At 36.6% G+C, this 25,832-nt stretch overlaps 1 protein-coding gene across 3 annotated transcripts in view; it reads right to left on the bottom strand.

The window, feature by feature from the left end:
* LOC139152752 (transmembrane protein 268-like) overlaps nt 1–22,360 on the bottom strand; it is a 35,984-nt gene extending 13,624 nt beyond the window's left edge. The window contains exons 1-7 of one of the 3 annotated variants that reach the window (XM_070726076.1): nt 22,158–22,360; nt 9,397–10,035; nt 8,328–8,378; nt 7,620–7,655; nt 4,851–4,960; nt 3,827–4,096; nt 827–937 (exon numbers count right to left, since the gene is read on the bottom strand). In XM_070726076.1, coding sequence (XP_070582177.1) covers nt 827–937; nt 3,827–4,096; nt 4,851–4,960; nt 7,620–7,655; nt 8,328–8,378; nt 9,397–10,035; nt 22,158–22,203 — 1,263 coding nt within the window. In that variant the 5' untranslated portion in view covers nt 22,204–22,360. The remainder of the gene's footprint in view (nt 1–826; nt 938–3,826; nt 4,097–4,850; nt 4,961–7,619; nt 7,656–8,327; nt 8,379–9,396; nt 10,036–22,157) is intronic. The other 2 variants (XM_070726077.1, XM_070726078.1) reach the window with 2 other exon arrangements.
* Between the last annotated feature and the right edge of the window lie 3,472 nt (nt 22,361–25,832).

Below are 25,832 nucleotides of genomic sequence, written 5' to 3'. Positions count from 1 at the left end.
TCAATTTTGACTATTTTTACATTTTTTCACTTAATTTGCATATTTTTGGCAATGACAACTTCATTTGAACAAAATCTCATCTACAGCCCATCATCCATGTACACACCAAATATCAAGATGAAATGTACAGCGGTTTTGGAGTTTTTGATGTTGACGGACAGACATACAGACATACAGACATACAGACATACAGACACACAGACATACAGACATACATACATACAGACATTTCCCTAGCCTATAAGAATAGCTTCCATTGCCATATATACATATGGCTATGGGAGCTAAAAAGACCAGTCGACCTCCCGACAGTTACGGCATAGAACTTTTTCTTCCTTCCACGCGTACGCATTGGTCGCTTCATCGTCAGCTTCACCACTGTAGCTTCATCTCGTACAACATCTTCATCTTCCGAAAGTAAATTGTCAAATTCTTCACCGTATATAAAGTCCTCACTGTTATTTAACTTTCTCTCTCGCTTCTCTGGCGTATGCATTTTCAATCCAACAAAAATTGACTTGTGCAATGAACTAAATCTGCTAAAATCACTGTCAGAATGCAGAGCTGATGAAACACGTGTACACTCTACACCGCCGCCATGCCGTCTATAGCGCCCTCTCGAGGTGTATTTTGACATTACCAGAAATCACGGTTACGGTTACCAGATTTTTTAGGTGTGGGTTACTGGTGATGAAGTATTAATATTTACATCACCATGTCAACCTCTCTTCACTAAACACCTTGAAAACAATGGTTTATTCCAAAATCTGATGAGGAACCTTCAAGAAACTGTACACTTTCATTGTGGTCAAAAACAAAAGGATACAACAGCTCGACTACAGAAGCATATGCATTCATCAGTCAGTCCAAGTAGTACATTATGCCTCATTATGTTGGCATTGATCTTGGCTAACCTGAAATCCAGGTTCTTGTTCAGCTGTAATTAAGAGGAAGAAAATGTATAAGTCATTATTCATATTGCATGACATATCATAGTCAGAGATTCATTATTTAAGTTTGCTCTTTATGATACCAATCTGTTGTGTGGGTGGAGCCTGAAGCTTGCTCCTATATAAATCTCTTGCATGGATGAAGCCCTCGATCAACAAATCATACAGTGTAAGTTTGCCATCAGATTCTACTGTCTTTCTGAAGGTAATATGGACAATAAAATTACCTCAGGGATGAGAGCCGGTAAGAATTCAAGATACTTAATTTGAAATTTTACGCAATATTCTGGGTATACTTGTTTCTGACTCTCTTTACTGATAAGTACACAGCACTGCATGGAAATTCACAATTCTGATCTGTCCAGAATTCTATGATTTGTGGGTAAAAATTGCTATTGTCATAGTGGTTTAAAAGGGCTAGTAGCGCTAACTTTTGAAGATTTTTGTCTTTGATATCAACCGTGATTTCTTGTTCTACTCCAAAACAGATATTGAGATACATGGTATTCAGTTTGTCAACTCAGCCTGTACATGTACAGACTGCATTGTTATTGTTGACAACTGAATTCTCAGTGTTCGCGGTGACTTTTTTCTCCTCGTGTACGGCATACGCATTAGTCTGCTAAAATTGCGTAATGGCTGGATTTGAGTGCGTAATTTCACTTCCGCACTCGATTGATGAAAAAACTGACTGCAAAATACAATGTGCCGTTGAATAAACCTACACTACATATTCGGATTGTACGATGTAACATTATTTTAATGAAAACAGTTTAACGAACAACTTGAACAATGTTGAAACGTAACAGCGAAGGGTATACATGCGACCGTCAAAACACATCGGGCAACCCAAAAGTTAGAGTTATGGCAGCTTATCCAGACGGTTTCTGGACGTTTCGGCACCAAGACGTTTCGGCCTTCCAATTTCAGGCCCCAAGTCGTTTCGGCACCGCAACCCAAGATGTTTCGGCACCGCTGAAGGCTACCTGTGGGAACTAGTGCTGGAGCGTAATGTTGCAAATCAAAGTACTAAAAAGTATAGTGTCAACTAACATTCACGTACATGCTTTAATCTTTGTGAGAACATGGGAAGAGACCGTAAGAAAAAACTTCATATCATTTTCAAATCTGTGACACAAGTTTATCGATATCAATAGCCGCCGACACGGCAAAAGTTTGAAAGCGGTGACGAAACAGCACGGCAAAATTCACACAAAATGTACATAAAGTACTGGTCAGAACGCAAAGGTCACGCTTACGAATATGACGGATCCGTCAATTACTAAATAGTTTGAAAAAAAAATCGAAACACAGATGCCGAAACGTCTTGGGTTGCGGTGCCGAAGTGACTTGGGGCCGGAAATTGAGAGGCCGAAACGACTTGGGCCGAAACGACTTGGTGCCTGAACGACCAGTTACCATCCAGACACTTTTGCAGTGTTCAAAATTTATCGGGATTCCGACGAGCTCTACCGATGAATCATTTTTTTCACGGACTCGTACAGCAAAGTTGAAAGAAAACAGATTTATCTGCTTCGACGCCATGCTGCATGTGCGCTTGATCAAAATTTGGAACAGCGAGACGCGATGATCGTGCACGGTTGGCATTTATATAATTTGTCGCAACATTTCTGTCAATCACTCACTTTCAGAAACTATCGCTCGCCTGAAAATTAGCAACGTAATTCATAGGCACAGCTGACATGATAACGTGCCTAACGTGATAACGTGGCCCAGAGAATCCGAAACTTTCCACACAAAATGAGTGATTGACAGAAATGTGTTGCAACAAATTTCGTCTGGTTGTCGCCTAAGCTCAGTCGTGGGGAGTGCTTTCGGTGTTATCCTTTGCGTATAGAAAACGCATAACGATGAAAAAAATGCGTAGAGAGTCAATTTCAATGCGTAAATACGCACGATTTTTGCGTAAACGCGAACTCTGATTCTGGTCCGGACTAGAATTCAAATGTAAACAATAACAGTGCATTTTACACATATAGGCACTATCATCGTGACTATCTTGACAATCTAAGTCGTGGCTGTTTAACATGCTTTTGGGAGTGGAACAGACTTTGCAATTTACAAACAAACTTATCAAAAATGAAAAAAATCATCAAAAGTTAGATTTACTGGCCCTTTAATCTTCAATTTGAATTTACAGTTTGTGTGGAAAAACAGAGATTTTTTCCTGTAATTGAACAAGTCAAAAGACCTTGAACCAGCATTTTTTTCCACCCGTGTTATGGTGTATGGATTTCTCTAAATATATCATACCAGTAGGACCACTTGTTTAAATTTGTAAAACAATAGGAAAGCTGTGACAGATGAGAGAGTCACTGTACAGCTTGGTGGTTGGAAATGAATTGCCTTTTATTTGAAATGACTAAATTGATGAATTAAAACCATTGACTGGAATAATTGAAAGTTCAAAGTGACACATATCTCATCGTGCTAATATCTCAATTGTTTTATCTTATATCAGAATAAATTTATCCAGAAAAAATACCTGTAGAGAAATTTATCAGCCAGGGCTACAATATTACAGCAAGTTTTCATTTTTACTATCGATTAATCAACCTTTGTAAGAGTTTGGAAATAATAGTATAATTGACAGAGCTCATGTTTGCAAAACAGAATTGCACAGATTACAATAAAAAACCAGAAAATACCAAAAATATCTGAGCAGAACTTTCATGTGTTTCCTATGACGTTGAGGGCGCTCCTCCCCAGTCAGTGCAATCAGCGACTTCACTTTGCAAACAAAAATCCCTTTGCCTTCAGTAACAGAATGGTAAGAGACATTACTATCGGTGTAACACCATGACAGGTGAATGTTGCAAAGTTTAGTATTTGGAACAGCAATGAAACTCACTTACCTTTAATTTCTCGTAGTAGGCTATCACGTGTAAAAGTACGATAATGATAGCACAGAGTGTAGCTGCAATGAACATTGCCCCAGCCCAGTGAATACTACCACTGTCATGACCAAATGAGCTGGCTTTTCCAACCAGACCAATAATGAGTAGGAAAGCTAGCAATGCACACATTCCTAAACTAAAAGGTTTGGAGTAACACAGGGTGTACCATTGCAGTTTGGGTTCCAACATCAAATTGTGGATTCCCGTAGCGTAGTCCTTTTGAGGAATCTGTAAGATTGCAAATTAAGAGAATGATTTTTTTTTTTAATATGGACCTACAAGGCACCATATACCTGGTACAGACCCCATTTAAAATTTCAGATATTTTCAGCCAGATTGTAACTTATTAAAGAGCCAGTAGTCACTTTTGATGATTTTTTTTCACTATTTTTGTGTGGTATGTTAATAATTGCCATTGTTTGATCATAAGAGCATGTTTAAACACACCTATGTAGCTTGTCAACACAGTGTCTATTCATTTACAATGAACTTCCATCGTTTACTTTGAATTCTAGTCCGGACCAGAATTCACTTGTCTATAACATGAACAATGCAGTCTACATATGTACAGCTTGAGTCGACAGGCAGAATACTGAGTATCCATCTAGTCATGCTTTGGGGAGTACAACAAGAAACTGTAGTTGACATTGAAACCAAAATGTGTGAAAAAATCACCAAAAGTTTCAGCTACTGGCCCTAAGGGGTGTGTGTCCAGAATGTGAGTGGTGAAAGTGTCAGATGAATGTACACAACAGGATGGACTTCTTTACCTAAGCTTTAATATAACATCTTTCAAAGGACTTTAACCACAGGAGAAGGCTGCATAAAATTCATTGAAAATTATCTAGCAACGCAAACTTTCCATAAGAAACAGTACTTGTACAGCACACTACTGTAATATGTGTGTATTCTGTTTGTATTATTGACACAAAATTTTTCACTGACAGCTACAAGCACATTATGTCCAAAAATTTTTTCTTACCGAGACACCTTTTCTAAGGATTTCATCAGGGCAGTAAAATGAATCAAACTGAGCTGAACAAATGTGATTCTCTGATATCATCCGACTCAATATCAAACCGTTATAAAGACCTGAAATCAAAAATACAACACTGTGTTTTTAGAAACAAAATTCAGAACTGTACACTTGATGCACAAAAATTCTTTTGAACAATATCATCAAAGAGAGTGAGTAAATTCTACAACATGCCCCTTTATTAGTAACACTGATCCTTTGTAGTGAATAAGATGTTTCTGAGTCAACACTGTAAATGTTACTTCTAATGTCATCATTTTGATGTCAATCTTCCACTATGAATCGAACTGAAGAACTTACAGCTCCTAACAGACTATAACTTCAGTTTGTTTCTCTTTAGTTCTATAGAAGTACAATGTCATGTCCAATGCAATGCAAAGCTAAATTTGTTGGACATTTCAACAACTTTGCTGGATGTCTATTTTATAAAATATACAGATTTAAAAGCTCCCACAGGAGTCTATTGAAATGAAACATCTTAATTTTTTTGTTTCCTTTGTCTTTACATGGTTGATTCAATTGAAGTGGGTTTTATTTGCTGTCACTGTACCCCCCACCCCCACCCCACCCAATAAACCTGCCATATGAAATGGGAAGACTGTAGAAATTCTCATTCCTCCAAACCTATTGGTGAAGTGAATATAAACCCGAACTGAACTTAGTTAAATTAGTTGACAGTACAAGATCCATGTACAAGGACATTTTTTTCATTTCAAATTCAATTAACCCTTTCACCCTATTACTTAATGTAAAGGCCCAGCTTTGCCATTGAAACCAACAGAACTGGGCCAAACCACAGCAGTGGAAGGGTTAAAACACTTGCAGAAGTTACTCAACTATTCTCCTCCAAGCAGCTTACCTCTTCTTAATATCGCTAGTTTGAAATGTCTATTATACACGCAAAATGTAAATGGCAGCAAGATAAGGTACTGGTATAATCCTCAGTTTATTTATGTTAAAGTGTAATATCAGCTGCATGCAGAGCATGATGGCATGAAAAGATAGGACAGTTAGTCTATCGATTGATCCAGAAATGATAGGTTTCTGTCAATTGTACATTTCTGAACATCCACCTATACTAACATAGAGCGCTTTCCTGGTATTAAATAAGTGAAACCAAACTTTCTAAAAACAAGTAGCCCATCAAAATACGGTTATCACATCACTTCAAGCCTTGCAAATATCTATACAACTGCAACCTCATCTATCACATAAATACAATGACAGTGTTTTGAGGACAGGTACATGTCAACACATATATGACTTTAACATAGCAACATCCAACATTGCTGATGCATTAACAGTTGTGCAGAATAATGAACTCTGAAACTTTATATATTCTCACACTAAATCGCCATACGCAAACAAACTGATCATTTCAATTTGTTTCTTGATTGATGTACTGACATGATAGACCTCAGTGCCACATCTATTATCTCTGAAGATCACACATATCTCAAGGGTTCATCAAACTTGTTACATACTCCTACTCTACACTACAGCAACATCTATTGTTATCTGAAGTTTTTTGTAACTATAAATAGATCACAGGGTCAAAGGTCACTTTTAAGCTATGTATTAGCCTTCAATCTTGAGAAGGTTGGCCTAGATATTCTTTGTGTGTCATCAACATCATATGGGTGCAATAAACTTTACACAAATTCTATGAGTTTTGAGGTGGAAAGAGACGGAACAAATTGAAAATCTGAATTCTGGAAAATAAGTTAATTACATTGTAGGCTACAGATGACAAGATGGATATGCATTGGACTGTAATCTTCTACATTGTACTGGTACTTACAATGACCATGGACATAAAAAGCAGCTTGTATGTCAGTGGACATTGCGAGTGACTTCACAAGGTCAACTAGCATTCCATATTAGACAAAATGCTTGAGATACAATGATATACAAACACATATACTGATTCTGTACATTTGTCAAGTACGTAAAGTATACACGCATGTATACAAATGAAATGCACAATCACAGAGTACAATTGGTCCGCAAAGATCTGCGTTACATATACTCTTGTTCTGTATAGATATACGAATGTATTGATATGTTCTATCTACAAAGATCTAGGATATGTACACCACTAATGCAGTGTTCTATCACAGTCCCTCTATCCACCACAGAGGGACTGTGGTTCTATATATGTCCATATACATAAATATGAGAGAATTCATCTGTCATAGCTATTATTGACATTGCAAAGACCTATTATTCTTTATGTGTAGTTAGTTACACATTCCTGCCTGAAATTTCATGTGCCAGTCTTGCTTTCAGCTTAATTTATATAAAATCTATTAAAACAATGTGCTTTCTGTGTAACACCACGGGGACTACATTCTGTTTAGAGGAATGTGTTGACTCAGACACCTTTTAAACAAAACCCTGCTTTATAAAGCACTCACAAAGGTCTACACACCAAAAGTACAGTAGATCAACATTGCGAGTGGAATACGCATTATACAAGACATTTTGGGGTTAGACTGTGTTTTGATAACTAACTGTGAACTTATTGTGGAACCCAGTTCCTGATCCTAAGATTGCATCCAACAGTGCTCTTGACGAAACAAAGAATGCGTTATTTCAGAGATGAACTACACAATTGTGCAATACAGGATGCATATTCTTGGTTTAGCCATACAGACAGCTGAGAGAGGGAGTGAAAATCCGACTACTTCTACACATCATACGCTGGGTTCTTACCTTCTTCTGGTCTTTTACCTCTGAGAGACTCTGTGACTTTGTAAGTTGGAACATTTGGAATTTTACATTAACAAGGCAGATATGGAAAAGAAATACAGAGAGTATATGCAATTCTGTTAGTGGAAATGGTATGATAGATTACTGTATATTATGTGAAGGATTAAAGTCGCTGGAAAAGGTCTGATGGCTGGCATGTGTTTGTGCGTACAGTAATTGTATTTATAAAAACATTGGAAGTCCATTGCAACCGGATATGATAAAGGGAATGGTGTTTGAAATAATTGGGTACATGTAGATGGAAATAACACAACCAACATTCACATGAACTGCCACCAGACAATTTTTATATTCTTGGAGGTCTTTGCGATGAACTCGGCAGAGAAAATGAGATGTTGTATTTGAATGGTACACCTGGGATAAAAAAAACTCCCAGGTGCAAATTTCATGCTGGATTAGCATATTGTTATTACTTTGAAGATGTTGATTTGTCAAACCATACAATGCTGCATGCATATTACTTGATTGAAGAAATGCATGAAAGGAATTGGAAAATATTGAATGTAACCGTTAAATATTCATACTCAATTTTTCAGATATTTTTTAATGCATGGACAGCGCATATCATCAGAATTAAGTCTTAGCAAGAAAGTGAAATAAAAGGAACTGAAAGATATATCAGATTTCGGGCAAAAGTTATTTCAGACTTACCACGGTAGAGATCATGTCCAATGTTATTAGCAAGGTCACCTATTGAAATATCTGAAACAAAGAAAGTTGAATAAAGTTTTACCAATTTCTGTGGTAACATTTACTTTACGTTAATGAGCTTGAATTTTCAAGAAACCCGATGAATTCACTTTCTGTGATCAACAGACACTTTGTACATGCATCAATTATTACCATTATTATACATGTACTGTTCTCAAAACACTGTATTATGCAAAACAAACTCCCCAATGTACCAGATACATTCCAATAACATCTATGGACTCAGACTATGTTCACATGAAATGTTAAAACTGACTTGAAAACACCAGAGAAATATTTCTCTGTTATTAACAGATGTCTCTCACCATGGCAACATTGTTCTATCTGAATACAAGTCAGTCATAACATCAGCATTCTGAAATATTTGATACAAATATTTGAAGGTCGGAGGTAAATGAATTACTCTTTTCTTTCAAGCTGATCACTTTTCATCTGCTGAATCAGGAAAATGCAGAATTGAGCCAAGCCTAAATATATACTTGGCATGGCATGTTATTGCAGGTTTAGTAAAAATCATGTTTACAGAATCAGGGGATTTCAAATGTTCATGTCTGTGTTGACAAGCAATGAATGGGACATGTTATGTCTTACTCAGTTACTGTTTGGAACCAACTTGACCTGATGGGGAAATATGAACTTTGTAGGATAAGGGTCAAACAAACAAAAGTCAGATTACGGAATAGTTTGTCCTCTTTCTCTCAGGAACTTACACAACCAGCATTTAGTCAATTTACACAGCCATTATTCAGTGAATATACAGTTCAAACAACATACATTTATATTATATCACGATTTCATTGAATCTGCTACATCAAAAGAAAAATCTTGGTTTAAATTCTTGCAAGCTAACATTTTACATGTGAAAGCCAGAAAAGTGTGTTTCCTGATATATCATTCAGTCTTTCAAGTTTCATAAATTTTGGGGCCAATAAATTTTTACTGGAATACTGCGGTAGATCTATCCCAGCATACACAGAAATAGACAATGTTGATAATAACGCCATCTTACCTTGTCTTAGAGCTGCGATAAAACCTTGCCAGAAACTCCTTGATAGAGCATCAATTGGAGTTACATTTTGAAGGAATTCTGGAACAGGGCACTCATTCAAAGTAACCACAACAACTTTTCCTGTTTCAGCCGTCACTTGTTTCAGAACATACGCATTGTCTGTGGAACACCAGTTACTTTCAAGAAAACCCTCGGATAGTACTATAATGACTTTTTTACAGCATCGAACGCAACTCAATATCAAGTCAGATTTGCACATGCCTGGTTCAAAGTCACGGTCATGATTACAGCATTTAAAGCCATAAGCTGGCGACTGCAGTTTCCGTACTACATTCCCCACCCACTCCGCATCACATTGAGTGAAACAGAAAAACGCATGGCTTGTCTCTTTTCCAATGAGTTGGGGCGCCATGCTATTGTCTGGTACTGGAGAAGTGGCAATAGGTGACATGGAGATAGGCCTGTCTTCATCAGAGGATTCTGACTGTGGTTGAATTTGAGTCTCAACAAAGAAATGTTCCCTGTGTTCTACATCATCTTCATCAACCTCCTCTTCATGTTCCCAGTCTAGTAACTTAGATTCCCCCTCGATGTACACCTCCCCTTCTGCCTCTGGATAGACTTCATCTAAAAGCACATCTAATCAACAAAGAGACAGAAACAAACGTTATTGTTTCAAAATTTACTTCAATTCACCTACTGGAGTAAAACAGAAACAAACAAACATTAGTGTTTCAAGCTTCACTTCAAATCAGGGTTCTACATCCAGGCTGGCCAACAGTCCCGAGGCCAGTAATTTACTTGAAAGATCAGTAAATGCTTTTTTATGGGTAGTCTGACAGAATAGTGATTTTTGGCATTGTTTTTAACAACAAATAAAGGCTTCCCCAGGCCTTTTGTTTTCAGGCGAGCGATCACTCCGCTCACCTACCAATCACACAAATGAAAGTCCGTGTAAAATTTACTCTAATCCCCTCCGATCATTGCATATAGTACTGGTACAGTGTAGCTTTCCACATCCAGTTCTGTTCAGTATGAATTGCGTCTTGGCCTGCAGATTCTTGCTGGAATGGATTGACTTCGGTGCAACAATGTGATACACTTGTACAATAATACTCATCACGGGAAAAATACGCATGATAAACGCGGATCACAACACGACTGTTATTGAGATCAAGCGGAGAGAAACTGCTGACGACGTATATGGCATGGCACTGCACATCACCACTCGCAGAAACAAACGCATAATTTTCTGATCGAACAATTTAGCCTGAGCGATTGCTAGGTCTCATGGCCTTTTGAAAACTTAGTAAAATCTATAATGGCTTTGAAAAGTGGACAGACACCTGATACTGCTGAAAAAGAGATTGTGAAACGATCAGTTCATGGTACCATAAAACCTTCAAAGACGTAAAATTTTTGCGACATTTTGGCCTATGGTGCAGGTTAACAGTGCATGCAAATTATGCACTGTTATGCAAATTGTCACCCCTCTGATTTTCCAGGCTGTTGACAACACTGATAGCTGTAACTCCGAAAGTTGCAACTGGCAATGTCAAAGCAATGGTTAATTCTCACATACAACTGTACTTCTACGTGTATGTTGGCAGAACACTGTCTCCTGTACACGTGTTACAAACATAGACTTTCAGTTATAGCCAGTAATGAGCTGAGAGGAGAGTATTTATCTGGAACATATTGTATTCTCATGATAAAGTTGTTGGTTTTCTCTTTGCTTAATGATAATTGTTTTAGTATAAAAATATCATTGTTAAGAACAGTTGTCACTAAATTATACACAAACTTGAGAAAGATAAATTCTCTTTGTGAAGCAAGGCACTATTTTGGGTTTGTCATCTACTGCCAGATTACTGAGAAATATTTTATAGAATCATTAAAAATTTTCAGTTGGAATTTATTCTTTCCTTTTGAATAACAAGAGAATATGAATGAATCAAACTTTTTGTGAATTGTTAAATTTCAGTTGACCTAGATAACAAATTTTGATCACTCTACTGGTATGTCTTAATGCCTTCATGGAACGCTGGGCTCCTTAACCTATTGATCTTTCAACCTATACTCCCTAACCTATTGACCTTTACTTCAACCTTCACTCATAAAGATTCATAGTGTAGCAAATTGCAACTTTCATCCCATTAGTGATTACACGCCATGTTGGTACTACTGTGGGAAAAGTTACCACGGTTCATAACAAAGAGAGATCCTTCACAGAGAAAGTGAAGTTTCACAATTGACAAAAAGACCGCTATTAACCATTCTGTGAGCAACAAAGATTATGCTGTTATCTCTCTTTCCATGCTGCCACACAAGTGAATGAAGTGTGCATTGAAATTACAGTCAAAGCAGCTGACTCACAATTTTCAGTGGACTGTTTCTCTTCTCGATTCAAAAATCTTATTGATCCCAGTCTAGAATTTGTCCCTCACTTTTGAACTCAAAACTGAGGTTAAGAGTCTGAAATAAGATTAGATAAATTAATTAATGAATATTTTTAGTGCAAATGCCAATTAACTTCAGATGAATGTCTTTCTGGTTACAAGGATGTGTACCTTTGAAAAGGCAGTTTAATCTTTTTTGATGAACTTGCTTAATCAAACTATCTATCTCATGTTCCACTTGATTTTCGATAAGTCATCTGTTTAATGATCATACAGTCTAAATATAGATGTATTTAATTTTTGTTGAGATGTTTAGAAGCACAACAGAAATCCAAAAAAGTCAACTGTGTGACAGACGATTTGTTTAATTGATGTAATACATAGGCCAGAACACAAAAAGTTATGACCGCCGGCCAGCAAAGAATTTGAAGAACAGGTATTGAAACTCTAAGGATTGGTTTTGCATCACTGAGTGGATTCTGTAACAAATTATTGTCTCTACTTGTTACCATATTTGTCTAAGTGTACTTTTGACTGTGGCTGAAACATGAGATTTTGGAACCATACATGTATCACCAGCCTTTATATGTGACATTTATAGCAGCTCTATTAATACACTACAATAATTCACAGATTTTGAACTATTTCTGTTCACAGTTCATTGACATATGTATGCAGATATACATGTATGATAGCACGGACATTCTTTCCTATCTGTACAATCATCATTAGAATTCACACTGAATCACAAGCATCAAAGAAATACTTTGATCCTTGAAGTGAAATTTTACATGATGTTACAAACAGAAACTTTTTACAACACTAGTTACATTATTACAATTACAGTCAATAGTGATGCATACAAAGGCATGACTGTTCTGGTATCTGCATATCACAAAAGGAACTGATGAAAGCAGCACAGACAAGATCACTGTATTTCAACTGTTGACATTTGCCTGTACTGGACACCAACACACTATTATTGCGGAACAGGAGTCCCATCACCGGATAAAGGAGAACTGTATGCACCTGCATTGGTATCTGAGTTGTACTGGACACCAACACACTATATTACAGAATGGGAGTCCCATCACCAGATAAAGAAGGACTGTATGCACCTGCATTGGTATCTGAGTTGTAGTGGACACCAACACACTATATTACAGAATGGGAGTCCCATCACCAGATAAAGAAGAACTGTATGCACCCGCATAGGTACATGTATTGATGGATGTACATCCATGATGTATTGGAGTTGTCTGAATATTGCAACAACAGAGTGAATATACCTGCATCCACAACCTATAATGTAAAGTGACTCAATTAAAATACATGTTTGTCAGCTAGGGCTCTTTTCAGCTCAATGTACTTATGCAAAGCCATTTCACACTAAAGCATGCAGATGTTGCCGTAAAGAAGCATGTAGTTCATGAAGATTTTAAAATCGGGAACTTGATGACATGTTATCTTTTTTAATTTCAGAGGGTGAACAGACTTGCAGTTTCATTGAAGTTATACAAGATTCTCCATGTGGGGATTTTGAGGGATAAGCCACCTGTCTCTTTTTGAAGAAACTTATTCATGCATGTAAATAACCACATCCAATAATTCATTTTCATCATGGCATATGCAAATCATGCATTGTTATGCAAATTGACCACCCTTCATTTTTTCAAAGCTGTGTAGAACACTGAAGTGATTGAAAATTAGTGGAATCGGTGAATGCAAGGAAAAATTGAGGCATATGGATCTCCAGCCCTGTGGGCACATAAATTCTTTATATGGACTTCTCGGGTTATTGCACATGATGATTATACCAGCAAAAGAGATTTCAAGAGGTGTAGTGTTACAATAGAGCGAAGTTCATCAGTAGGAATTTCCTATAAAGATCATTTCAAACTGAAATCCCGGATGACATAAAATATCCGGTATCGATGTACGGTAGTTTGTCCAAGTCATTTCATTGAAAGACGGATCTCACTGAGTGTTTATAGGGGATACTGGAGACCTACTGGAATTACAAACCGCAGATTTTGGCTGGTAAGGGGGCACTCTGCCAGATACAGATACTGCACACTAGTATTTATCATTACTATAATGGATACAATATCTTGAACATACAATGTAGATATTAAATATGAGCGGATGAGTGGCCATGAAAATCTGAATAATGGAATTAAAGTTTTTGTAGTCTGAGAATATGAAGGAATCTATTTGAAATGTGGCTGTATCCTCCCTGCACTTACAGTACTGTCCAACTCACTATGTTTAAAAATCTTTCTCATTTTCTACCTGAGGTGACTTTGAAGAAAATATCCCTCACACACTAACTACAGGCTGTACTACAGGAAGGTACACTATGCAGATCTGTTATATAAATACAACCTGACACTTTATATGAACTGGGGAAACGCCTCTGTCTGGGTCAATAGGGTAGGGTCACCAGGGTCATGTTTTGTCTGTCAATATCCGAAACATCAGTGCAGAAAACTTCAAGTTATGCCATTGCCATGGTAACCATCATCCATTATGCCTAGGACTAGTGGTAATTCTGGACTTTAGTTAGTGTGATAAATTAAACTGTAACTACACTCAAAAGTACATACAGTGTACTATACCTGGTATATATTTAGAAACTTCAATAAAATTTAAAACCTCTGACCAGGACATCATACATGTTTTAATGTATATCCGCAATGGCTCTGTTACCTTATCTCTTTGACTCCCACTTGGTCAGTTAAATGAATTCTAAACAAATTTCATAATGGCTGGACGTTCTCTGAGACTGATTCTAGCAAAGAACAGCTGTCAGACATCAAAGTCTGAAATTAAGTAACAGAACTCCCTACATGTAGTTCCTGTGAAGCTGACAAGTTGCAAACATGAAATATCAGAGAGCAACTAATAGTGAATACCGTTAGCCTAAAGTAGGTACAGTAGCTACATTGTAAGAATTGCAAAGCAAAAACAATGAATCATGAATTATGATTATTAAAAGTAACTTTTCTTTTGTTTCTGTCATTGCAAAGATGCTTAAGAAGTTTTAAGACAATATAATTCTTTCTTTCAAACCATTAAAATGTAGATGTTTACATATTAACAAATGTACCAGTTAATACTACTAGGAAGGTCCTTTTTGGCATGAGGGAAGATTGGAGGACACAAACTCCTCTTTGGAGGACAAAAACTACTTTTATAACCGTATAATCTTACAATGACTCCCTTAGTTAATGATGATTATCCCTTTTCCTGCCAAGTTCATATTTCACCATCAGGTCAAGATGGTTAAAATTAATGAAACACAATGTATTCCATATGATGTATTTTAACATAATACTGTACATTTGAAGGCTGTTGAAAACATAATACTGTAAAGTTGATTTTTTTGGACAAAAGATGCTATAACATACCTAGCCAAGTGGGTTAAAATACGTCATGTTTTGGCTCAATACCGCTTTTTACTGACTGGGCTGATGGGGAAGTGATACAGTTATTACTGTCTGGCAGGAAAAGGGCTAAAACTAGTAAAGCAAAACATGTCCAATATGGTGCATTTTAACAAAGACTTGAAGATTTGAAGGTCCCTGAAGATAGAGATACTGTAAACATGATTTTTACAGACTAAAGCTGCTATAACATACCGCGCCAAGTGAGTGAAAATACACATGGTTTTGGCTCAATACTGCTTTTTACTGACTTGGCAGATGGGGAAGTGATACTGTCTGGCAGGTAAACCGTAAAGGGTTTATGTGAACAGCTGTCATATTCTGACATTCATACCATGCCCCCACAACTGGAGACACTACATGATGAGCCAACTAGAGTGTCACACAGGTAGCAGTGTTATGTTTGCAACAACTGTCTGGTTCTATCATACTGTACCAAGTATAGTTACATCATTAGCTGTGACAAGTATACTGCTACATGAATCAGACACTTGTAGGCTTCTTAAGTCATTAGATTTGCTGTCTACATGACATCACATGTTTCATGCAGTTCATTAGTTTTGTGACCCAGTGCTTCACTGAGAGTCTGATAATAAGATGACTTACTGTCACTGTGAAGATAAATTTGTAAGAGTATGTGGTTAACACACCCAAGATTTTATTAGTCTTTGATTATAAAATGTAATTAGTACATCAACAAGTAAGTTCTAATGACAGTATATTTTAACATTGTCTTATGCTATCAGATTTACACAACAAGACCTGGTACACTTTCACCAATATACATGTATTGGAGTGACTTCCACTGGGTATCATTGAGTAAAAGGTATACAGTCACCTGTAATCTAAATGTGCCCATATATGGTCAAAGGGGCGTTCCTTGGTATTCAAAATGCCCATGTGAGGGCGCTGTTTTTAAAAAGCGGCCACCCGCTTAAAATCTGTGATTGGTTTAGATTTTCTCTTTCCATGGTAACTGTGGCACATGTGACAGTATACCTTTAACTGCAGGTGTGCGATTGATGTACGAATAAAATGTCCTCTGGACATTTAGTGCTTGGTACACAGATTTCATGAACATACTTCTGTATTGGATATGGAACTGTTTGACAACATGTGTACGAACCACTGCAGGAATGTAGAAAGTAGTCAGCAGAAACAAACGACTCATATCTAAAATTTACCAGCTTAGAAAATATCAGTCTAAAGAAAAATCACGGACATTTTGCACAAGTTTAAAGCACCCATGCCCAAACACACGTTGTAACCCCCTGTATTTTGAGTTTTGCCATCAAAATTTTCTACATCCCTGCATTGTAATTAATACATACATGTACTGCTAAACACTCAGTACCAATGTAATTAATATATTCATATTATTTGTATGGAGGATTAGTTAGAGCCATGAATCAGATATAGCAAAGGATTAATTTACATTACAATACTCATGTCAACTGGTTTTCAATTTTACTACAATATTTTCACCTTTCAAAAGACACCGATTATATTTGAGAGACAGTGGAGTTATATTCTGACATTAAAACGGAGCTGTGTGGGAGGAATCCCTTGTTATACAACATGTTGCACACTGTTGATATCCAATCTGTTACAGCAGACATGTTGGCACAATGCCAAAGGAATATATCAGCCACAAGGCTACGACAAGGCTACGACTGTTTGATTAAATTCAAAGAAATCTCACAGAGTGGGTCATAGCACTGGTTAGGTTTGACAAAGGGCATGAAAAATTTCCATAACATCACACGTAATGATATCATTGCAAGTTTATGATAGGCTACGGAGTTCTCATGACGTCTTACGAAATACTTCATATTTAGTAGTCTAATAAATATTGATTATGTACGATTTTTTTTGCTGTCACCAATTTTTGTATTGTAGCTTTGACTGTCAACAGTGGCCCTGTGTGTCTCTTAAAAGCAGTGTTGTCTCTCTCTCTCTCTCTCTCACTGTGACAAGTCTGCAAACAGCACGCATAATATGACGCTTGAATACAACTTACTGTATTTTGTGCGGCAGATTTTCCTTAGCTCAGTTTCTGAGGTCTGTTTCTATAGAATAATCTCCCACTTGAAGTCTCTCTCTCTCAAAGCCTCCTAATTTTTAAATTAAAATTAAAATACATCATTTTTTAACCGTGTTTGAATAACCTCCTACGTAACATTTTTCTTGTTTTGAACAAATTCTTATTTATCTGTTCTTATTTTGATTGTCGAATCTTCTTACCGCTTTTTACACTCACATATTTTTATTATAGTTAGGTAGTTTTATACTCTGTGTCTCTGAAACCACCTTTTTAGTGGATTTAGACACTATATTAATAATTAGATCATCATTATTATGATGAACAATGTCAACAGGTTGGTGAGACTAAACGATAAAATGCAACCAGTGTCTGTTGATATACATGTAATCTCCTTCTCAGTGAACGTGTTTCTTTAAGAATATGATCTTCCTTGTGCAAACAATTACAGACTGCAAATAATTTATTTAGATTTTATTCCAAACCAAGCCTCAAGAGGTCATGTACCAGCATCGCAATGTCGACAATGCCTGTACACTTATACCAGTATGAAAACAAAACAGTCAAAGCGGTATACTGGTATATATGTACATGTACATCTAAAAAGTACCTGTGTGTACGCACTATACCGGTATATCTACTGAGTACCTGAGTATGAACTGTGTGACACTTGAAGCTCTCACAATCCAACAACTATATAATCTGTGTCTGGCTATACACAGTCCTGGCAAATTGCCAAAAGAAGCCGTGCTATAGAAAGTGGACTATTATAAAGTCATAATACTATCTCCAGGAGATCCAGTTTTGCTGTAATATCAATTCCAAAACAATGCTACCATTTTGAATTAAGATAAAGGTACTATGACAGTCACACTCCATTTGCAAAGTGCCACTCCCACCAGACTCTAGAATAACTTTATGGAGACTACATTGCTGGCTATATCACAGAATACAATCTGACCTATGTTTAGCCAGCACTTACCGATACAGTCGTGGCCAACTTTACAGCATACCTTTTTCACCATGATACAGCTTCACACACAATAGCTGATGAGTGACCCACTTGTAAACCTGAACTCTGAAACTACCACCACCCACTTTTTTAAGCTATAAAATTGGTACAAGATCTGAAGCTGTACCTTCCAATAACAGATCTTCTACCTTCTTATAACAGATCTTCCTGTCTGCACATACAGTGTTCTTGTCAGTATTTTTACTTTGTTATCTGTATGTTTTTGAAAACTGATCAAATATGCCTGTAATTAAAAAAACTTTCCATCCAAAAAACTCAACTTATCAATTTTTTCTTTTTTTTTGGTAACGATGGGGTTAAGTGTCTGGTTGTTTCTTTCTGGTTATTAACAACTTTCATAACAATTGCATATTAATTTTACATGTTTAATTATGAAAATGTCCACTGCGGGCCATGACGTACACTTTTACTTTGCAGCATGATGGACAGGCACGTAGTAAATTTCTTGAATGGTAATCAGAATTGAATTGTAAGATTTTTAGAATGATTTGATCAAATACTAGTATAGTGTTTTGTGTCTGAGATACTGAATCACAAATGTTTGTCAGTCAGCTGCAGATATCTGTATACACATTTTCCTGCCAGACAGTATTAAGACTATTACTTCCCCATCAGCCAGTCAGTAAAAAGCGGTATTGAGCCAAAACATGACGTATTTTCACACACTTGGCTTGGTATGTTACAGCATCTTTAGTCTAAAAAAATCAAGTTTACAGTATTTATGTTTTCAACAGCTTTCAAATGTACAGTATTATGTTAAAATACACCATATGGAATATGTTGCGTTTTATTAATGTTAACTATCTTGACCTTATGGTGAAATATGGACTTGGCAGGAAAAAGGATACACAGTATTGGCCAAGTCTGATGCAAAATATTCGAAAAAAAAAATTTACAAACCTTAAATTTACAAGTCACAAAGTCATTAATTTCTTCTGTATAAAAAGTCCTTCCTTTCACATGTCATAAATGATTTGTGATTAAAATTTCTAAATTCAAAACTACAAGGTTACACAAGTGTTAAATATGGTCAGTCTGGGGCAACATTTTTTTTTTTTATTTACCTACATGGCGACAGCACTGAATTAATTCAAAATTTGACAATCACACTTGGAAAATATAAATATAATACAAACATTGCATAACCCCATCGTCTGTGCTTTATCAGCATGTTTTAAACCTACATCATTGATTTGGTTACATGACCTGACAACATAGCTACTGATACAAATGTTTCAATGTTCAATGTGACCTTTAATATTTTCATCTGAGCATTTTTGATCAAACAGCATTGTTTCTTTGTATTTTTTTTTATGAATTATATATTTCATGATGACTCACATACAATTACAGGAAATCTAAAATGTTACATGAGGAAAAATTCTCTTCATTGGAATAATTTATACAAAACCATCTATTAAATGCATTTAATGATTTCTGACCTACATTTCATAAAAACCATTTTGAAGAAACGGCAAAAGTACTAAAAAATATTTCACACTTATTTGTATGCATTTTGATACCTACGTTTTCTATCCGATGTTCTGAGATGACCCCTTAAAACACCCGTATCATGCAGCTTACTCTGCACTTTGAGAAGACCCCTTATGTAAAACACTAGAATCACACCACTCACAGTGGGACCACCTGACTGGTGTCGATACACGAGGGATGGCAGCACTACGTATGAATTATTACCAACTCGTTGATTGGTTTATCATCATACAGTATGAGGTGATCACAGTCCCACTTCACCAAAGCATACAAACGGTAAAGCAAATTTTCTCTCAGACATGTGCTCTGAGTGTATCTTCCCAATGTACTGCAATACATAGCCAAAATTACCAACATTTAATATCTGTATTTTCATTACGCACTGTTCCCTATGTCAACTCACTAATTCACAAAGGATTCTGAACGTGAACCTGATTCAAAGGGAAAAAGCTGCCTTTTGCATGAAAGGTATGATAGCAGGACAAAATTTCATGACTTGCCACCTTGAGATTATTGTCAAACCAAACTGCCATAATAATAGCCCTTTATACACTGAATCAAACACACATGCTTGTAATTATGTTAAGGATTCCATACAAAATGGCCAAAATAAAAACTTCAACAATATATTTTCAAAAAAAATATTATTGCATCTGTATCAGAGATTTGATTACTGATATCATACTTTGACTAAAACATTTTTAAATAACATGAAACCAGTGGCAGAATCTCAAACATATATTCTATTCTAAAGTTAAATATACTTCTTCATGTCATCAAAATCGGTGAATACAAAATTAACAGTGGAACACTTATAGATACATGTATCCACTGCTTGTAAAAAATGTTTTTGTGACATACACAGTTTTCTGTTTATGGATATGGTATTCTAGTTCTCTGTTTTGTAGAAGAAATAGACCTTTATGCCATCGGTTGATGACTGCGTAACTTCCTCAATTGTAACTCATCTGTCATGTCAGCCTTGCTGCTCAGCTTTTAATATTTGTCAGTTAATAACAAGGAAGACCTATTTTCATTTTTCTGAAACTTGGGCAGAAGATGTACCCACATCAACAAAGTATACTTTATGTGTATTTAGTTTTTTCCCTCTATTATAATTACTACATTTTACTTTTGTGGTGCCGTCACTTCTGCTTTACACACATGCTCAATGGACGGTTCTGTCTGTATAGAGACAATACATCGTGATCAAAGGAAATTCTTGTGGCAGTGTGCCTATTTGCATGATTTGGTACCACACATCCGGTCGTCAATTAGCAAAGTTACAACCAGTCTGGTAGAAAAACTGTTAACAGTTACACTGGGGGTACAGTTAAAAATGGTGACAATTAAAATATTCCTGGCGCTAGACTGGATTCACACATGGCAAATGATAAGGAACAAAATGTGGGAGGAGGAGCTCCTCAACTCCAGACTCTACCCCACCCCTTTTTTTCACGTGTCCACCGATACACCTGTGAAGATCCTAAGGGTTTATCCATTGGTTCCTGCCACAAGGGTATTGAACCCAAAAACCTGTAGTTTTCATCATGAAATTTGAAACTCGTGTATAAAACTTGGCGCTGACAAACGTGGTAAAGTTAACTTACATGCCTATCACGGAGGTAATGATGCAATACATGTGGGTAATATTTACAAGGGGGAAAATGATCGCCACTTTTTAACTTATGATAGTGATATGATATGGTACGTGACTTTGATGACACTACCTCCTCACTGCTGAACATTTTACAAAGATTTGGCGGAATGCCAAATCGGTTTTTCTGCTGTGTCCATGCCATGCCATTATCTGGCGACCCCACAGCGTAGGATGCCGGTTCACGTGGGACCAAAAACAAAACAGAAAAATCGACCAAAACTGATGACGAAAAACGCGGTCTAGATCAGGATAGCCTTGGCTGAACCTTCGATCAGTGTAGTTTTAGTGGTATTGTCTGTAGAATGCGATGGCCGATGGGCTCGTTGTTCTGTGTACCGAATAGCTATGTCCGGAATGTTGGTAAATCGTAAATGGGAAACGCCACATATTGCCTTGATTGCGTTGGCGTCACGGATCAGACGGCCACCATGTGTCACTCAAATTAATATGGACCCAGCTTCTCCAAATTGGAGCTGTTCCACGGACTATATTTCATATTAATTAATCTGGATATCCCGCTTCAAAAGCAGCTTACTACTTCATTCACCAAAACATGACGGTAGCTAGGCTTGTCGGGGAAACACAGCGAGCCGAGTGCAAGTGGCCACGCTTCATAGCCCCCTTTCACACGATTTACACGTACGACTGTCTTCGCAACATTCGCCGGTTTGTGTACATTTTTACTTACCCGGTGGAGATGGAATATCTTCGCCGTAAACTTCGTCACACTCCATGACTTGCGGCTACAATCACCAACTATGCTTTTCCGGTGACTTTCCTCTCTGAAGCTCAAATTAACTCATGAAATTTGAAATCTAACCGCAACTGAACTTTCCAGTCCTCGTACAGTACGTACATTTACGTTTGTATACACACTGGGTCATGTGCTCTTCTTTCTCTCCACTATGCAACATCGCAACAAATCAACGTCACGAGGCGGGAATGTATCGCGCAGGCGCACGACGTTAGTCAAATAAAGCATTTTCATATGCAAATAGTTTTTATTTAATTTGGAAAGGGGGCGGATGCCAGCGCCGTCGTTCAACGAAATCATAATAGTGTACAGAATGAATCCACACCCTGTCTTTCTGCAGGTTGGGCAATGAACAATAATGCACCTATAAACAGAGAAATTCATTCAACAGCGCATGTGAGACTTCCATACAACCTCTTGTATCACTGTCGGTATCATGCTGTTACTTCGTGACTGAAGTCAGGTGACTTTGAAGTCTTCTAGACCTCGAAAGCGAGCACATGTACCGACGGAGACCTCGAAAGCGAGCACATGTACCGACGGAGCAGTGTCCAATCGCGATCGCACAAGTCAACGTTATTGCAGTGTCAAGTACGTACACTTTTGAAACCATGGAGCTTCCTCCATGATTGCTGCAGTTCCGTCTCACCGCCGGGCAAAGTTGTTGGCTACAGAATGCTGTTATACCTATGAAGAAACTGTGAAATTTGTAGATACCAAATGCTAGATGGATGGTAACGGTTAAACGTGTTTCAACTAAATATAGATGTATTAAATGATGCAAAATGGTACATTACTATTATTGATACAGTAGTCCATAAGGGACTGGTCAGTTTCTTAAGGGGGTGGGTAATTTTTGGCACTAACACATCAAACAGTGGCTACCCCCCCCCCTCCCCTCATTCCAACTTTCGAAAACAGGGTGACCCCCTAGGCAAAGGTAAAACAAAATGTGATATATATATATATATATATATATATATATATATATATATATATATATATATATATATATATATATATATATATATATATATATATATATATTATATAGTCATTCTGTTTTGGTGAAATTGTTGATATGTCAGTTGTTAAAAAGAATTCAAGATTTTCAATTTCAAAGTGTGAATACAGTATTTTGAATGAGACGACAAACCCAACATTGATACTGTGGTTCAGAGCGCTCATATTGCTTGTTTGTTTCTTGTATTAAATTTAGACAGATTTTTCAGGATGTACTAGTACCTGACGATTGCTTACCACTTTCCTTCTTTCCCTATTGGTTTAGAAGTATTTCCTTCCAACAACACAATTAATTGACTATTGCCGCTCAGTTATTTCATTATTTTAACATATCTTTATTATTTTTTGTGCTTTAATTACAACTACAGTGTCATGTACTCTCTGAACCTTTTCACTCACATTTTCCTCTGTAGAGGTCTCCAACACATTAGGGGAAGGCTGCATTAACTTGCATGGTACCAGAAACCCAAGTTATTGCCTGACCAACTCGGGTGACAAACAGGAGACTTTTAATCCCCAAGGTGTGAATGTTCCATTTTTATGTTTATCTAATCCAGCTAGTGCCATTGTAGGAAAGGCAGGTCTGTGAAATTGATCCTCTAGGGAAGTCGGGTATTCCAAAGTTAATGGAGGTTTCCCGTAATGATGATGGTGAAAGGGTTAAAGGTAAATTGCAATGCCCAGTGTAAAGCTTGTTGAAAATGTATTTGCAATTAATTTACCTTGAATTGTACTGAATATTGGACCTATATTTCTATTTTGTGCATATGTCTGCTATGTTGACAAACTGAAGTCTTTGCATTTCAGTCGTTAATATACAGAATAAAAATCATGAAAAATTGTCAAAAGTTACAGCTTACTGTCCCATAACTATGTTAAGCCATACCCACAAATGAGGAAAAACAGACTTTCAGTGAGCAACAGTCAAATTACCCACTTAAGTTTTTGATTTACTGCTGTTCTCTCTTTGATATTGGTGATCTACATCAATTCGTGTACAATTCTTGACATCTTGCATAGAAAGTGTGAAATACATTCACAGCTCTTAGGCTGTGTTCACAAATAATGCTGAGGGGGCTGGAGGAACTGTGATTGAAATCTTATTTTTTTCAGATCCCCCACGATACTCTCAAAAAAATTTCAAATCCCCCTATCTATATGATCAAAATTTTTTACTGTAAGTCACCAAAAAAAAACTATCATATAACCGCATATTTATTGGGGATGTACGCGCAGAAAAAATAAACACGTAAATATTCTGTAGTGGTTATAGAAATGTCAGCATTTTGCAGAGCCACATTCCTAGGGCAAGTTTTAAATTGATTCATTTTTCAAATGAACCAGTGGACTTTGATTTACCAGTCTACACCAACGTGAGTTAAATGTAATCCAAATGTGGTCGACTCAACGGAACCTGCTGAAGAGTACCCAAAATGACGATCATGAGAGAGTATGCAAATTGTGAGTTCCTGGCTACACTTTGCCAAATAGTGAAAAACTGAGCACAGTGACCCATCGAAGAAAATTTTTTATAAAAAGTACTTGACAAATATGACCTAGATGCTACTTATAAAAGTTAAAATTGACAATACTGGAAGGTTGAAACATTCCATCAAGTAAACTTTTAATCCCTGATATTTTGGGTATACCAATGGCAAATTTGGTGAAAAATAAAAAATTCCATTTATTCACATATTTTTTTATTTAAATCAGAATCTTTACCATTCAAAATTTTACTGTTGTGTTGTTGTACAATGAGAATGTGAACATTTCATTCACTGCATGAACTTGAAATGAATGGCTTTATATATTGATTTTAAGTGACTTTTCATTGTACTTTTGTTGAAAATCAAATGGTGACCCCATCTTTTTTCTTTAATATTTGATTATTCTAATATACCAGAATTCAAAAATTTCTAATGCAAAAGTATAACAATAGCTACAATTTTCCTAATCATACACCCTTCAGCAAACAATATTGCAAACATAGAATTTTGATACTTTTCAGTATTTTTGGGTTTTTTGTATTAACTCCAATCTCTCATTTTAAATCTTATTATGTACAAGTATTCAGACTATCAACACAATCTACATGTACATACATGTTATGTACTATACACGTATATTGCTGTCAGTTGCATTTCATATACCCCCCGTACATCAAAATGCCAATATACCATAAGACTGCTACATATTACATGTGATATTATGCCTGTATGAATTAGTTTATAGCATTTCAACATGATTAAAAAATAAGTACAAAATAAGCTCTTTTTGTTATTATATACATACCAAATATGAGCTGAAAATGATGTTGACACATACTACAATGTTGAAAAAAAAAAGTTTTACATACCTACCAATCATTCACATCTTTGTTGCTCTCTATGGAAAATGTATTCCTTGTAAAGTGTGACAAATACAGGTAGCCATATAGGAATAAACGTAAACCGTACCATTACATTCAAGGAGATGCACTTGATCCTTTTGTGTACCATAGTCAACATTTTTTATGAACATTGATACACCTATTGTCCCTTTTGGCCATTGTCTATTGATAACTGTCAAGTCTCCTGGTCTTCCATG

Source organism: Ptychodera flava, chromosome 16, assembly GCF_041260155.1.
Source record: "Ptychodera flava strain L36383 chromosome 16, AS_Pfla_20210202, whole genome shotgun sequence".
NCBI classification, from domain to species: Eukaryota; Metazoa; Hemichordata; class Enteropneusta; family Ptychoderidae; genus Ptychodera; species Ptychodera flava.
The sequence above is the reverse complement of the archived record's forward strand: the minus strand, read 5'-3'. Positions and strand labels throughout refer to the sequence as shown.